Source organism: Mixophyes fleayi, chromosome 1 (genome assembly GCF_038048845.1).
Source record: "Mixophyes fleayi isolate aMixFle1 chromosome 1, aMixFle1.hap1, whole genome shotgun sequence".
In the NCBI taxonomy this organism is placed as follows: Eukaryota; Metazoa; Chordata; class Amphibia; order Anura; family Limnodynastidae; genus Mixophyes; species Mixophyes fleayi.
This window is the reverse complement of record NC_134402.1, coordinates 435,507,744-435,524,483: the sequence shown is the minus strand read 5'-3', so window position 1 is coordinate 435,524,483 and position 16,740 is coordinate 435,507,744. Positions and strand designations below refer to the sequence as shown.

The window sequence follows — 16,740 nt, the reverse complement described above, 5'->3', positions numbered from 1 at the left end:
TGGGAATAATGGGGAAATAACTATGCCCTTAGAAGCACAGAGCACAGGACACAGCACCACTGGACTGAACAGGACACGGCACAGGACCCAGCAGCACTACGGAACTCAGCAGAACAGAGCACAGGACACAGCACCACTGGACTGATACTGCAGAATGTGTAAACTTTGTAATATTGCAGTACCACTGGACTTTTACTGCTGAATGTGTGAACTTGGTAATATTGCAGTACCAATGGGCTTATACTGCAGGATTGGTTTTGCAAATTTTGTGGTAATTAAAAAAAATTAAATTAGTTTTTGGTATTTTTTTAAATAACTTTTTTTTATTTTTTTAAACACAGGGAAATATTGGGGAAATAACTATGCCCTTAGAAGCACAGAGCACAGGACACAGCACCACTGGACTGAACAGGACACAGCACAGGACCCAGCAGCACCACTGACCTCAGAAGGACAGAGCACAGCACACAGCACCACTGGACTGATACTGCAGAACACAGCACAGCACAGCACAGCACAGAACTAAACAGCACAGCACAGAACTAAACAGCACAGCACGAGATCTACCAGGACAGAGGACCACCTAACACACCCTCCCTCTACCCTGATCAATGCCCAAGTGAAGATGGCGGCGACTAGCGGGGAATTTATAGGATCCGAGTATCGCGAGATCCGACAACGGGATTATGAGTCAGAGCCTCAGTTTCAGATTTGAATTTGGCGCCAATACCCGGATCTGTCTCGGATCCGACTCGGATCGGCAACGTTCGGGTGGGCTCGGATTTCATAAATCCGAGTGCGCTCATCTCTAGTTTTAAGTCAGGGAAACAAAAATGTAAATAAAAAGCTTGTACCTTTTAAGGAAAGAAACACCTCTCTAATAAAGGTGAAAGTTTACTGTAGAAAAACAAAAAATTGGCAACATGCCATTCTACTCAAAATATTTCCATGCATACCAGCATCAGCAAGCACCCGTCTGTCAGCTAGATCTCAGAACCTGCAATCTACACTGTCATCATATTCACCCTTATCAGTGTGTACATCATCCTCAAACAACTAATTCATCCCCGCTGGAATCCACCATCACGGAAGTCTGTGTATTTTGATGAAATTGCCGATAATGGCCTTCCTCATGGAATTTGTAGTTCATTTTACGGAAGAGCTTTCACAATTTTTGGGCAATTCTTTTAGACCAGACCAAATGTCAAAATGTTGTGCAGACTCATCTGCATCACCACTGGTTGTCATGGGAAAGCTTAGTTTTTTCCTAGCAGCAATTTCCAGAGAAGCTGAAGGAGGAGACATCATTGTGCCTTGTACCATTTGAGCGGTCAGCTTGCTGACCAGGAGCTCATTGCATCTCTTGAGATCTGGGTCAATTGGAAAGAAGGAAAAGACATAGCTCTTAAAGCTAGATTCAAGCACAGTTGCCAAAATGTAATGATCCGATTTCAAGATGTTGATAACTCTTGAATCCTGGCGAAGCGAATAAAGTACTTAATCTACAAGTCCAACATAAATAGCAGAATTTCTTTGTTTCATTTCCTCCTTCAATTTCTCTTGCTGCTTTTCAAAAAGTCTAATTAGGGGAATGACTTGACTCAAGCTAACAGTGTCTGCACTCTGTTCACAGGTGACTACTTTGAGTGGTTTCAGCACCTTGCACAACACGGAAAGTATTCTCCACTGCGCTGGACTAAAGTACATTCTCCCTAAATTCTATTCTTCTTGCAGCTGCTGCATTCTCCTACATGCTTTTGCAGAATCCCGAAAATTACCCTAAATATTTCGGGACACAGACAGCATCTCCTGCATGTCATTGTCATTTTTTAAAAGTTCTGTAACACCAAGTTGATTGTGTGAGCAAAACAGGGAATGTGATGGAAATCCCTCCGCTGTAATGCTCTAACAATATTGGTGGTGTAATCAGAAATCACATATCCTCAGGAGAGACCAAGCAGGATAAGCCATGTTGCAATGACATCTCTTAGTTTTTCAAACAGGATGTCAGCGGTATTAACTCTGACCTGCGCCTTGTCTCGTCTCTGATAACCACCTCTCACTCCCGTGCTGCTCCCCACTTATGGAATTCCCAACCTCGCTCAATCAGACTTTCGCACATCCTTCAAATCTTTAGATGCTCTTTGAAAACCTATCTCTTTTTTAGAGTTGACCTTATCCGCAATAACACTTTTCACACTAATGCACCCTCACAACTATTGCAATCCTCACAACTATCCCAATCTCCACTCTGAACCACACTCGCTCCTCTTGTTTCAGCTGTACCCTCTTCCTTTTAGAATGTAAGCTCTCTAATGAGCAGGGTCATCCATACCCTTTGTTTTCATGTCTCCATTCTTTTTGTCTGCCTTGTTCTTGTATTACATATGTCCAGTTTTATGTATGTCCTTGTCTTCCCTACTGTACGGCCCTGTGGTGCCTTACAAATCTACGATGATAATAATAATAATAATAACAATAATATGCCTCATAGTGAAGCAGATGATACACAGAGTAGCCTCTGAAAAATGCAAAGTTCTTGGGTACATGCTGCTGCTGTCCTTGCTGGTGAAGGTGAATCACCAACCCAGTGGGCTGTCACAATCATATAATCTTTACTTTGACCAGTTCTGCTTGTCCACATACCTGTGGTTTAGTGTACAGTGGTTAGAATGGCATTTTGTAGCCCAATAATTACATTTTTACGAACCTTCTGTTAGAGGTGAGGAATAGCTTTTCTAGTAAAATGGTGTTGTGGTGGAATTTGGTAATGGTACAAGACTTCAGTTAACTGTCTAAAACCAGCAGCATTAATAGTGGATATTGGACACAGATCTAATACTAGTATAGTTGCCATGGCGTCTGTGATCCACTTTGTGACTGGGTGACAGCTTTCATACTTGCCTCCTCTTGGAAAGGATTGTTTAACAGTCAATTGTTGTAAACTACTAGTAGTCTTCTTCTTGGTCTGCTTCTGGGTTGCAGATCCACCCCAGCAGCAGCAGCAGCAGCAGTGGGCCTAACGCACAAGGATTCTTCAGAGGAGTCATGGATTAGGGGAGGAGTCACCTTGCCTTAGAAACTTGGATGCAGGACTAACTCCGATCACTTGTGAGGATATTGATGATGAAGGTGTTGGGGGTGTAGATTGCAGGTGCTGGGTTCTAGCTGAGAGAAGGGATGTAGCTGAAACTGGACTGCTTGTTCTTATTTCTTAGCATAAGTTTCTGATTTTCACAAAAGCTTTCCATGAACTCACTTCAAATGGCATAACATGGATGAGGTTCCTAGATGTTTAAGGTCCCTACCTCTACTGACTGTGGCTTTACAATGCTACAAATGGCTAGACAACTGTTGTCAGGATTTGTGTAAAAATAATTCCACACATAAGAGGTGGATTTTTTGGTCTTATGCCCAGGCATGACAATGACCTTCTTCTTATCACTGGCAAGAACTGCTTCCACTGGTGCATGACTTGCCACAGTAGAGTTCATTAACAGCATTATTTGCTTAGGTGCCTTAAGCCCATTGTCAGCTTGTTTTGTGGGGGCCCAAACAAACCCAGCACTTCAGCCACAAAAGTGGCACTGCTTGTCGCTGGAGTGCTTACTTTGTTAAACTGTACATGTCCTTTTCAATATCTTACATAATACCCAAGGACAATTCCATCTTGCACCACTTTTCTTTTCTGCCACTGCTGTGTGGCAATGTTTCCTAGATGTACTGTGAACTGCCGAGTGTTTGTGTCATTGCTCTGTCGCTTAGCAACCAGCCAGGTCGCTGCAGTCTTTGTTTGAAAATGTATGAAAATAATATTGTGACCTGTGAGGTGGTCAAAATTGACTGCACATGGCTTGAAATTAGTGTTATTGAGGTTAATAATAATAATGTAGGGACAAAAAAAGAGCAAAATGATGTGCTTTTAGCAAAAAAAAAAGAAAAAAAAAGAGGGATTTTAGAAAAGAATAGGGCTCTAAAACCAGAACCAAAACCAGAACACGGGGGTCAGTGAACATCTCTAGTTAATAATGTATGTGCACCTGTGGCCTCAAGTGTATCCGTTTAAATCTATTTATTATTTTTAAAAATAGAAATATATTTATTTGTCTTTTAAAATACATGATATATTAAACCAATGTTGTGATTATGAAGAGTATTAAAGCTACACCACCACCTAATAAAAGGTGGTAGCGTGGGCTGCTGTGTGCAGTTATTTCTGGGTTGGTTACTGCTAAAACTGAGGCGACACACCCCGAATGCGAGCTCCCTGTGCAAATGTGGTAGCCAGCACTAGGTTTTGCTGGGCTGAGCTGGGCTGGCTACCATGTAACAGGGAGACCTGCTGCCTGGTCAGCATGGGGCTACAATCCCTACTGGAATCCATGCAGCCTCGTCTTCCCAAGGACAACCAGACCCATGCTCTTCCTGGCATGCTTGGAGGAGGGGTTGGGTGTGGGCAAGGAAGGGCTGCCAGAGTAGTAGCGAGAAGTGAAAATCAAATTAAATACTATTGTGAAACTACAAGTCCTAGCACGGCTTAGTAGACATTGACAGCTTGGGCATGCCAGGGCTTTAGTAATGACCACAGACAATAAGGGACCCATATTCTGATGATTACAGAGCAATGACGAGCTTATCCTGACCACCACTGTGTAATGCAGAACCCATTCTAGGGCCCCCTTAACAATGCAGATCCCATTCTCATGTCCCAAATAAATGCACAGAACCTTCTGGCGACCCTGTTACAATGCAGTGTTCATTGTGTGGACTCCAGTAGATAGAGAGACCATTCAGATGACCCAAGTAGATGCAGAATCCATTCTGGTGACCCAGTACAGACCTCACACACTGGAGCTTAGAAGTCACCTCCTAGAACATTTGCTTTTGTGGTCATCCAGTTCTGCAGTGTCCATCCTTCTCGGCTAATAGGCTGACACAACTCCTTCACCTCTCCTGCTGTGAACTCTAATTGGCTGCCAGAACTCACAGTATTAGAGAATCTATTACAGGCTCATAGATTCTCTGGTGTTACTCTACATGATATCCTGTTATTCCTGCAGACAGGGTAGCTTATAACAATGCTGTTAATTTAGGTAGTGAAAGAAGCAGATGCAGAGTCCTGCTGTTGACAAATCCTGAGAGCCTCTGCTGCCACTTTCATATAGTTATATTTAGTGTATGGTGGTGTCTCATTTCACAGATCTGTGTCCATTCACCTGGAACCAGAGCAGTGAAGAGGGGACTAAACAGAAGGCATCCTCATTCATAACACTGCAGGCTCACACATTATGCACAGTACACATTGCAAACATTAAAAATAAATTCTGCATTGAAAAAGGATTCAAATCAAACTTCTCTGTAGAACTGTTTGTGTTTGTTCAGTGCTAGAAGTGTCAATACAATGGCTGCTCTTCATACGTTAACCCCTTCAAGATCGGTGGCAGTCATAATTCCAGCACTGGAAATGTTTTCATGTAACCTGCTGACATGAACATGTTGGCAGGCTAAATGCTGACTGTTCCATTGCGCTGACAGGTTCACAATGTCGCTAGTGTTATTGGGGACATTGACAATGTCACTAATCACAATGCCGACATTAAAAAAGTAATGGAGGTGGGTCCGGGGTATAGCTGCCGCAGGTTAAGTTCCGATATTTCCAATGCCGGAAGTACATGCCCCACCCTTCAAGAACAGAAGATAGTTTACACCTCTATGACCAAGATGATGTTTATGGTTTTAAACATTGTTGGTGTTACTGGGAATTTCTTTTTAATTCTACCCAACAAATGTTATATGGTTTCTATTTTTCCAGGACATAGGGGATTCTTTTGGTAACGTATGGAAATAGATTTTTATTTTACGTGCGATACCGGAAAAAACAAACAAAAATCACACAAAATAATTTTTCCAATGGTACCTTTTACACATTCAGAGAAATCCCACAAAATGTATTTGTCTAGTTCTTACAAATTTTTTAATGAAGGTCTTATATGGAGTATGGAGAGGTTTTTATCTTTTTTGTTTGTTTTATATTTCACAATGGGTTTTTTTATTAACCAGGGAGTGCAATATGTCTCTTCTATTTTTATTACCAATAGACCCAGTACAATCCATTACTATCTGAATCTGTTAGTAACTAAAATAGTATCCATATAAGCGTGGATCTATTAGTAATGCCTTGCATGGGATAGCTCATTCAGTCCAAGCCTGCTGAAAAAATCCCTAGTGACATCACATGGTGACATCACTGGGATTTCCTGTCACTATGCCATAGCACTTGGGTGCTATCTCATTGGACATCTCCCAACCGTCCCCATTTTGGCGAGTCAGCCATGACTTGAGGGCTCTGTTCCACCATCCTGATTGGGACAGCTTTGTCCCACGAGTTGGAAAATTGGGAAATATCGCTGTTCGCTGCTGCTCTACATGGGTGCTGTGTGCAATGGAGGGGAGAGGACGAGAGAATGGGCCAGCCTAGCAGTTCTACAGTGCTAGCACTTTATCCTATAATTACATTTGGACTTGCTTTTGAGTGAATAGAAGCATCAAGTAGGCAGGATTTTCTTGAACAGATCAACTCTCCATTTGGATTATGTATTTATCCCAGGAGGTCTCTACAGATATACTCCATTATCCCAAGAGAGGACGGACTTTATATTGTATGATTGGCCTGGAGAGGAGGGTTTATCTACTGAACAAATTCAGACTGTGCCTTTGCACTAACAGAAGTAACACATGAGATATTTAACTGCCTCTGATTACGGAATTTCTCCGTCAGACAGATTCTCCTCTGAGCTTGACACTCACTTTTGGAGTACTCCTTCAATAACTTCTACCATTCCTAAGGTACCCTTTTTTTTTTTAACAATATTAGACATTATTATATATCAGACTACATAATATAATTTTGCACATTATTCTCTTAGAGTAAGGACCTGCAACACACTAATGTGCACCGCTGATTCACACTCTTCATTTTGCAGACATAGGTAGGCTGAAAGATATAATTTTATATACACCAGTAGCACATACCTATGAATGTGACACTTTGTCAGTCATAATATTTTTATTTACATTCTAGTTTGATGCCGCGGGGACAGTGGGACATCACCATAATCAAGTCCCAATTCAACCACATTTATTGTTGATTTTTTTATTTTTCCATTTGTATCTATTCTGCTGATTATTTAGTACCCTCGTAAACATTTTTGTTTCTTAATAAACTATTTATTCATTACGAATATTTTAGTCTCAGATAGGGCTGTTGTGCGCTGGATTTCTATGTATATTATAATTACATTTGAGCCACTAATTTATTATTAAAATAAAAAAGATGGGTTTATTGAAACTCCCATTGTGCCTCCTGTTGCCCTAACATTGCCCAGCAGTGTAACAGTGATGTATTTCCAATATCGCCTATAGATTATAGGGTGTTTTATCTGGCGATTCTGAATTCAAACTTGGGCAAGTTTGCAAAATAGCAGCTTCATACATTTGGTGATTTGTATAACTAGAGGGGCGAAACATGGGTACTGTGATTTGTAGCGATTTTGAAAACATCAATTTTGAAAGAAACTGATCTCCGGCGATTTTACATGAAATTGCCGGTTAAAAAAATCGGCGACTTTAAACCCGCCCGAGAAAATAGCTGGAAATTCAAAATTGTAGCTTGATACATTTACCCCGTATCGCAAGAAGACTGTGGCATCAAGCAAGCCTTGTTTACTGTGTGAAATAATGTTCATACATACAACATGTTAAACATGTCAAACTCACCAGTTCCACATGTTACGCTGCAGTATGTCCAGCTTCCGTACTTCCATTTATAGACGGCCTCTATCTCATTCTCTGAGCTGACATCTTTTTGTATGACATATTCATATTTAACTCCTGGGTTGTTCTCCTGAAACAGAAGCTAAACAAACATATTCAATGTACATTTGCTATGGTTACCCAGCCTATGCTCCTATGAGTCTAGATCAGGGGTAGGCAACCTGCGGCTCTCCAGCTGTTGTGAAACTACAAGTCCCAGCATGCTTTGCCAGTAGATAACCAGCAGATGGGTGGCAAGGCATGCTGGGATTTGTAGTTTCACAAACACCAAATATCAGATCTCTCCTATACTACCATAAATCATATATCATTATACCATGACTAGCTCTGTGCCTTCTCTTTACAAAGGATAAGTGTAGTATTTCTCATTGCTTTCCCAGATGTCTATATAGAACTATGAACGGTTTCAGTGCTATGATATAAATTCACAAAATACATTCCCAAAAACGAAGTGGAATAAAACATTTATGATAGTATTGGGAATTAAATAATTGGCAATGTTGTTTGCAGGAGAGATCTATACAAATATTAAATTATTTTGCGCCCTAGGGTGGTGGGTCATATCCATACTTGCCAACTCTCCCGGAATGTCCAGGAGACAACCGAATTCCGGGTGGTCTCCCGGACTCCCGGAAGAGTAGGACAACCTCTCGCATCTGCCCACTTCACTAGAATTAGTGCTGCAATGATGCAATTCTAAGGTAAGTGTGTCATTTTGGCCTCGCCACTTGCTGTAAAATGACGCATTTGCAGCATTGCATCACGGGGGTGGGGCTAAAATGAAGTTATTTTCTAAGCCCCACCCCCTCCGCCCATACCTGAAAAGTTGGCAAGTATGATCTTGTCAGGAGGAGCACATGCGACATTTAGGAAAGGGAAGTAGCACTTGATATAAATATATTAGTGCTAATAAAGCACTTGTTTTTATAATTATCTCACAAAGTGTGTCAAGTTCCAAAGTCTACAAAAGTGATGCGATGACAGCTGCCATTTACAGTGATAGTTTTATAAAAACTTTACCATATGCCATTTGAGGGTGTTTTTCTTTAAGAGTGAATGAGGCAGTGGATTATAATCATAATTATTATTATTATTATCGTTTATTTGTTAGGTGCCACAAGATTTCCGCAGCGCAGTATACAGAACAAACAATAGACTATACAGGGTGAGACAGTACAGAACAATAAACAAAAAATACCAATACTTCAGAAACTCCAGGCAGGCTAATGCAGTAGAGGCGGAGCAGAAGGACAGGTGTGGAGACAGGAGGGAAGAGGGCCCTACTCATATGAGCTTACATCCTAAGGGAGGGTAAAAAAAAAAGGAACAAGGGGAGACAGTTGAAGCATGGGGGGGGGGAGAAGGGGGGCCGGGAGAAGAGAGGAGAGAAAGAGCGGAGAACATGAGGGGGTTAGGTGTTAGGCTTTGAGGAACAGGTGAGTTTTAAATGCTCGTTTGAAGGAGCACAGATTAGGAGAGAGACGGATGGAGTGAGGGAGGTCATTCCAGTGAAGGAGAGCAACACGGGAGAAGTCTTGGATTCTGGAGTGGAAAGAGGCGATCAGAGTGGAGGAGAGGCGGCGGTCATTGGCCGAGCGCAGGTAGCGGGTAGGAGTGTGAATGTAGAGGAGGTTAGAGATATAAGGGACAGTAGGCTGCGAGAGAGCTTTGGGAGAGAGCCTTGTAAGTGGTAGTAAGGAGTTTGAAAAGGATTCTGTAGGGGAAGGGGAGCCAGTGTATGGCAAGGCAGAGAGGGGAGGCGGAGGAGGAGAGACGTGAAAGGAAGATGAGTCTTGCAGTCGCATTGAGTATAGAGCAGAGGGGGGCGAGGTGGGAGTGGGGGAGGCTAGTAAGGACGAGGTTGCAATAATCGAGGCGGGAGATGATGAGTGCGGGGATGACAGTTTTGGTGGCATCCTGAGAGAGGAAGGGACGTATGCGGGTGATGTTGCGGAGTTGGAAGCCACAGGCTTGGGTGAGGGATTGAATGTGGGGGGCAAAAGAGAAAGAGGAGTCAAGAGTGACACCCAGGCAACGGAGTTGGGTAACAGAGGAGATGGTGGAGTTGTTAACAACGATAGAGAGGTCATGGTGGCATGGGAGTCTGGGCGGGGGAAAGACAATGAGTTCAGTTTTAGATATGTTAATTTTGAGAAAGCGTGAGGACATCCAGGAGTAGATGAGAGGCATTCAGATACACGTGAGAGGAGGGGGGAGGAAAGATCAGGAGAAGAGATGTAGAGTTGAATGTCATCAGCATAAAGGTGATACTGAAGACCGAAGGAGGAGATGAGAGCACCAAGGGAGGAAGTATAGAGCGAAAAGAGTAGAGGGCCAAGAACAGAGCCCTGAGGGACTCCTACAGGGAGAGGGGAGGGGGTGGAGGAAGAACCAGACGTGGATACAGAGATGGAGCGGTTAGCAAGGTATGAGGTGAACCAGGCATGGACGGAACCAGAGAGGCAGAGAGAGAGAAGAGTTTGCAGCGGGTGGGGGTGGTCCACAGAGTCGAAGGCCGCGGAGAGGTCGAGGAGGATGAGTAGGGAGAAGTGACCCTTGGATTTGGCTGATAGGAGATCTTTAGTAACTTTGGCCAGGGCAGTTTTGGTGGAGTGGAGGGGGCGGTAGCCGGATTGGAGAGGGTCGAGGAGGGAATTGTCCGAGAGGTGTCTGGTGAGGCGGCTGCAGACAGTCCGCTCTAGTAATTTGGAGGCATAGGGGAGAAGAGAGATAGGGCGATAATTCGCAAGAGAGATTGGGTTTCTTGAGGATAGGAGAGATAAGAGCGTGTTTGAATGAGGAGGGGACTACGCCAGAGGAAAGTGATGGGTTGAAAAGTTGTGCAAGGTAAGAGCGGGCAGTAGGAGAGAGAGAGTGAAGAAGGTGAGAATGGATGAGATCAAGAGGACAGGCAGAGGGTGTAGAGGGTGGAGAGAATGATTCATCATAAATGGAAAAATAATCACAACTTTGTTCCTCTCTAATAACTTACAACCTGACATTTAAAAAAGCAAATTCTGGACAAAATAAACCTCGCTATGAACCATTCAAATTCCATCTGATTCACCTAACATTGAAAGCAGTCACACCCATTCATTCCCACAATCCAGTTAGCCTCGCCCAATTTGGTGGCCGAGAGTCAGTCATATGGACTCTTGGAGGTATGTAATAAGCAGGTACATACACAATTGCTTTTTATTTTATGAAAATGGATTAAAGAAGAGAAAAACTGGAGTCAAAGAGGGGAGATTTATCAAAATGTGTGTACTTGAAATGGGTACTATTAATAATTATTTTTCTTAGTATACTTTACATCTCTCAGCATATCAAATGGGAGCAGACAGAGCTCAGAGGGGCATGCCTCTCTGCTCCCTACATCATATAATATGTGATTGTGGTTGCCATGGTAGCCCATGACATGTGCAGAAATATAAATCATTAACAGCAGCTTGAAGAAACAAACCAAGAAAAATGGTAAATACCGCTATTATTCTTATAGTCTAATAATTTTATTTTTTTATGAGATTACTCATACTTGCCAACCTTGGTAAGAGGTATTCTGGGAGATTGGGGGGGAGGTGGACGTGCTGGGGGGGGGGCCTGGTGGGTCGCGTTATTTGACCCCGCCCCCTAAACGTCCATCACAGTTTCTATCCAATCACAGCAGGGGGCAGAGCCACGATGACGTGGGTTTTGCGTAATAAGCTCTGCCCCACAACACTTTAATATAGCAGTATTTAGTAACCGGGAGGATGCCCTGCTCTCCAGAGAGTCTGGAAGGACTCCGAGAAATTCGGGAGTCTCCCGGAAATTCGAGGAGAGTGGGCAACTATGGGATTACTGCATAAAGATGTGTGCAACTCCCAATGCACAAATGCAAATGCAAGTGTTACATCTTTAGAAAACAATTTTGGATATTTATGCGCCCTGTTGTCTTTTTGTGGTAGTAAGTACAATTTTCTGGGTATTTGTGCTAGATCTAGAAGTCTGCAGAGGGAATAGTAAATGAAGAAATAGTGGTGCATATTTGTGGTGCATCCCCTTTGTGTGATTTGGTGGGGGGGGGGGGCATAGTCTGGAAGCCATTGGTGTCAGATGTGCCTGACCAGGGCTCTATGTGAGGAATTTCTCTTATCCCTTTCTCCTCATTTCTAATTTAATCCCCTCCAATCTGCTCCTACAACACTAGATCAGCCTGCAGAGACATTTCTGTGCAACCTGAACCACTTACAATCAACTATTGCAAGCTGGCTCTACTTTCCCGTCACTGGAGATAAGGCCTCATGGCCATCAGGCTGGCCCCGGATGGGCATAACATTGCTGCCAACCTGTACCCTGGTTTGCAAGCGGACCACATATGCTTGTCTCTGGGTTCGCTGACTGACAACACGGCTCCATCATGGTGGTACACCGCAGATTCCCTCCACCCCCTGACATGGATAGGACCCGGACTTGTGCCTCTCCCCAATCATCAGGACCCTGCTGTGGAGTGGGGGACGGTTCCACTGAGCGTTCCGGTGCAGTCATTCTCCCCAACCTCCGTATCTACACTGTGCCACTTGTCCCAAACTCTGTGTCTTTCTCCCTCTCTGGCCTCAAATTGCTGTACTTATCAATCATCATAACTGAGGATTCTACTCCCAATGTCTTGTCAGAAGGACTTATTACAATCTCTGCTACAGTCTGAGCAGGAGCCCTGTAGTTCTACTGTGCTATCAGCAGAGGGAGCTCTTTCCACAATTTGTATTTCCAAAACTCCCGAACCGAACTACATGTGAACAGTGTACACTATCGCCTTTGGACATGTATTAAAACTCAAGGCGTTTACCCTACTCTTATCTCACTGGCTCTGCAGACCTCTCTCAGGTTGCTTCCAGATGATCGCCTGAATATGAAGTGAAAACTTTCCTCTCTGCGTGGACCAGTTGCTATTGGAGCATTACCTGTATACTGATTTTGTCTTTTTCACTCTCACTCTCATTCTCACTCCCTTCATTACAAGAATGCCCAAGAATAAGAAATCTAATTCTCGTCAAATATCTTATTGCGAGGCAACCATCCCCGTCCAGACGTCCATCTTCTCCTTCCCTGCCTGGGAGTGACTCTTATATGGATCCTATGGTGGCTGACCCTTCTGCCCACTCTACCAAAGCCGACATTGCTACCCTCCTTTCTAAACTGAAGAATATCAAACAAAACATCAAGGATGAGGTCACCAAAGCCATGTCCAACCTCTCCTCTGAGGTTGCAGACTGTGTAGAATCCCTCGAGAGAACACAGGAGGAGATCATCCAGTTCCAACAATTTTCAGAACAAGAATTTGTCGACATATGTAACAGTCTCCTGTCCCATGCTGACAAACAGGAGGATGCTGAAAACAGGGACAGGCGCAACAACCTTAAAATCCGTAATATCCCTGAATCAGTTGAAAGTGCCCAACTTGAGGATTACCTGTTACTCCTCTTCTGTTTGCTGGCTTCCTCAATTTATGATGACCTGTTTGTACTGGATAGAGCTCAATGGGCACTCTGTCCCCCAATGGCAGGTTACCAACACCCCGTCATTCGCCTCCTGCACTACTATAAGGTGAAAAAATAAATACTCAGAGAGACGAAAAGGCAACTGGAGATCTCAATTGTTAGGGCTAAAATACTCATCTTCCAAGATCTGGCCTCCTTCACTTTACTTAAAAGAGACTAAATTGCCCTTGGAAAAGAACCGCACTAAACAATAAAACTTTACTTAACCATCACTTAAATTCTCAAATTCACACTGAAATTCAACATTATTTTACTGCCAATGGTGACCCATCAGTTTAACCTATGCTCCTCTGGGACGCCCAAAAAGCTATGATCCATGTCAGTCTGATTAGAGCAGCTGCATATACTAAAAAGATGAGGACTCAGAAGTGGTTTGAGACCTCCAAGTGAGTCACTTGGGCAGGATCCATAAAGCTTCGGATTTACCACAGAACTATACCAAACTGGTGGCAGCAAGAAGAGAGCTAAATCTTTTGATCTCTGCTAAAGTGGAAAACTCACTCAAGTGCCTAAACCAAACCTTCTATGAAAAAGGTGACAAGGCAGATAGGTTGCTGGTGTCCAAGCTGAGATCAAAACTATCCCAGAGTAATGTACTCCGGATCAAATCACACTCAGGTTGCTTTACCCAGGATCATAGTCAAATAATGGAGGAGTTCCGGCAATTGTACAGCATACTCTAAGTTATATCATAAATGACATGTTCCTCTGTGGAGTTCACTAGGCACTTCCTCTCTCAATGTCACTTGCCCACACTCCTACCCACCACCCAGGAAACCTAAAACCAAGTAAAACACTGGGCCCCAATGAATTTCCAGCCATGTATTACAAGACATATAACTCACTCTTCTCGTCTTATCTTGCTAACCTGTTCAACAGTGTATTAAAAGGGCGGCTCCTTATCAAAGGAAGCTCGAGGCGAAGATTATCATTATACCGAAGGAGGATAAGGATCTGTCGGATTGCGCCCACTATAGGCCCATCTCTCTTGAACACAGACATCAAGATTTACGCGAAGGCAAATGCAGAATGTCTTAATGCGGTACTACCCGCTCTGATCTATAAAGATCAGGTAGGCTTTATACCAGGCAGACAAGCACGCGACAATACCTGATAAATCATCATTGTATTAACTCTGCTAAGACCCCGGCCCTCGTGCATTCCCTAAAAGCGGAGGAGCCTTTTGACCGCATCAGTTGGACATTTATGTTAGCAACCCTTAGGCTTTGATGGCGAATTTCTTCAGGGAATCCAGGCCCTATATTCAGATCCCTCTGCCAGGATTTCGGTAATTGGAGTGCTTTTGTCCCCAGTCTCAGTCACTAATGGCATCTATCAGGGGTGCCCCCTGTCACCACTGATTTTCGCTCCTGTGATTCAACCCCAGGTGGAAAGAATCCACCTCTCCCTCGATATCTAAGGTTTCACAGTTGGTTCTGAAGCATACAAACTCAACCTATTTGCTGATGGCATGCTTCTCACTTTGATTTACTCTCGCCTCATTATGGATCCATATCTGGTTATAAAATAAAGGTTTCTAAAACTGAATCCCTCGCTCTCCATTTGCCACCACCGACTTTGGGACTCCTTAAAAGCAACTTTAACTTCTCCTGGTGGAAGTCTAAAATAAAATATTTAGGGGTATATATTTCTTCCTGATATGACTCTCTGTATGTAGAAAACTTTCCTCAAATAATTAAAATACTTTAGCTAGATCTACTCAGATGGCAAAAACTAATTATCTTCTGGTTGGGCAGAATAGTCGCCCTCGAGATGAATATCCTGCAGCGCTTATCTCTATCTCTTTCAGACCCTCCTGTTGAAAGTACCCAGGCCTAGCATCATTCAGATGCACCGCTGGTTCTCCCAATTTGTCTGGCAATGCAAGCTTCCCACACATCAGCTTTATTACTCTGCGTAAAGCGACATTTAATGGTGGCAGAGGCTTTCCAGATATTTGCTTATATTATATGGCTACACATCTGAGCCAGGTCGTAGCTTGGTTTTGAAAGAGCTCAAAAGGTAAATATGTAGTCCTCCTGTTGCATAGTATTAGTTTTGGGATTAGCAATAAGTGTTCTGGTGGGCGACAGGCTTTCTTTACTAAGATCTCTATTTCATCCCTTGTAAAAGACAATTCCTATAAAATATAATTTTGATGGTATCAGGTTCCTACACAGCTGAAAAGGATATATGGTACCACCTCGAATTTGTGTTGGAGGGGTTGTGAAGAGCAAGGGTCACCTTGATCATTGATATTACTAAAGTTCCAATTTCCAAATGCCTTTGGTTCCCCACTAGATGTCCTGGACAAGTATCCTGAGAAACTATCTGTACAGATTCTCATTGCAGCCAGATACTTGGTTGCAAAGCACTGGAAAATCCCAAATCTTCCCTGTAGGCAATAACTCCTTAACCAAATTTGGTATTTGGCGTCTAAGGAAAAATTATCTGCGTACTTAAATGAGAGGTCTAATAAATTTTCCCACATTTGGTGTGATAGGTTATGATGTGATAGTCCCTCTGCTCCCGATTCACCCAAAAGCCGTACTCAAGACGTATTGGCCCTCTTCTTGTAAACATAGGATTGCTGGTTCACCCAAAATTTGTCCTCCAATCTGTGCCCGGGGTCCGAGTGTTAGGTCTCAGTTGCCCCCCTCCCTAACCCTCACCCCTCCCCTTTCTTCCCTCTCCTCCCCTCCAATAAATACAAAAATCATCACACCCCTATATCTTCTGCTTCGGTTTAGCTCCACCTGTTCGCTGCCAGGCCAGATGCTTGAATGTATGACTTGCCTATCTCCTTACATTATATATATATGTCCTATGCCTGGTTGTTACATCCTCTTTGTTTGTATTATAGCTGTCAATTTCTTAGGCCCCCACTGTTCATATTTGGCCATAGCATGTAGTGTGGTGGAAGCTATAAATAACTTTCTTAAAAAAAAGGATCCATAGGAGGCCTGGCAAGAACTGTAAGTACACATTTTACATGTATACATTTTAACTGTTTCGACCTTCTAAACATGTAGACATTATGAATGTCAACTTTATATCTGTGTTGACATTATGACTGTAGACAGTTTGGTGTAGACACTTTCACTGTTGACTTTTCATACCCAACCTTTACAGATATACATACACATTATGTCATACGCAGCTCATTAAAGTTGCCCAACAATGAAGGCACACATGCGTAGTGCAGTCTTACATAAGTGCCACCTGCCTTTTGAAATCAGTACTGCATGCTTGACAAAGAATACTAGCTTAGACGTTTGTATGTTGACTCCATAATGCACTTTCAAAGTTATATCATGACGAAAGGACAGTTAAATGAAAACACAGCTGTTTGTCTAGCATAAAGTCC

General features: G+C 43.1%; 1 protein-coding gene across 1 annotated transcript in view; it reads right to left on the bottom strand.

Annotated features, from left to right (window-relative positions):
* Positions 1–16,740, bottom strand: part of ADAMTS12 (ADAM metallopeptidase with thrombospondin type 1 motif 12) — a 461,827-nt gene that overhangs the window by 138,060 nt on the left and 307,027 nt on the right. The window contains exon 16 of the mRNA XM_075214451.1: positions 7,777–7,915. Coding sequence (XP_075070552.1) covers positions 7,777–7,915 — 139 coding nt within the window. The remainder of the gene's footprint in view (positions 1–7,776; positions 7,916–16,740) is intronic.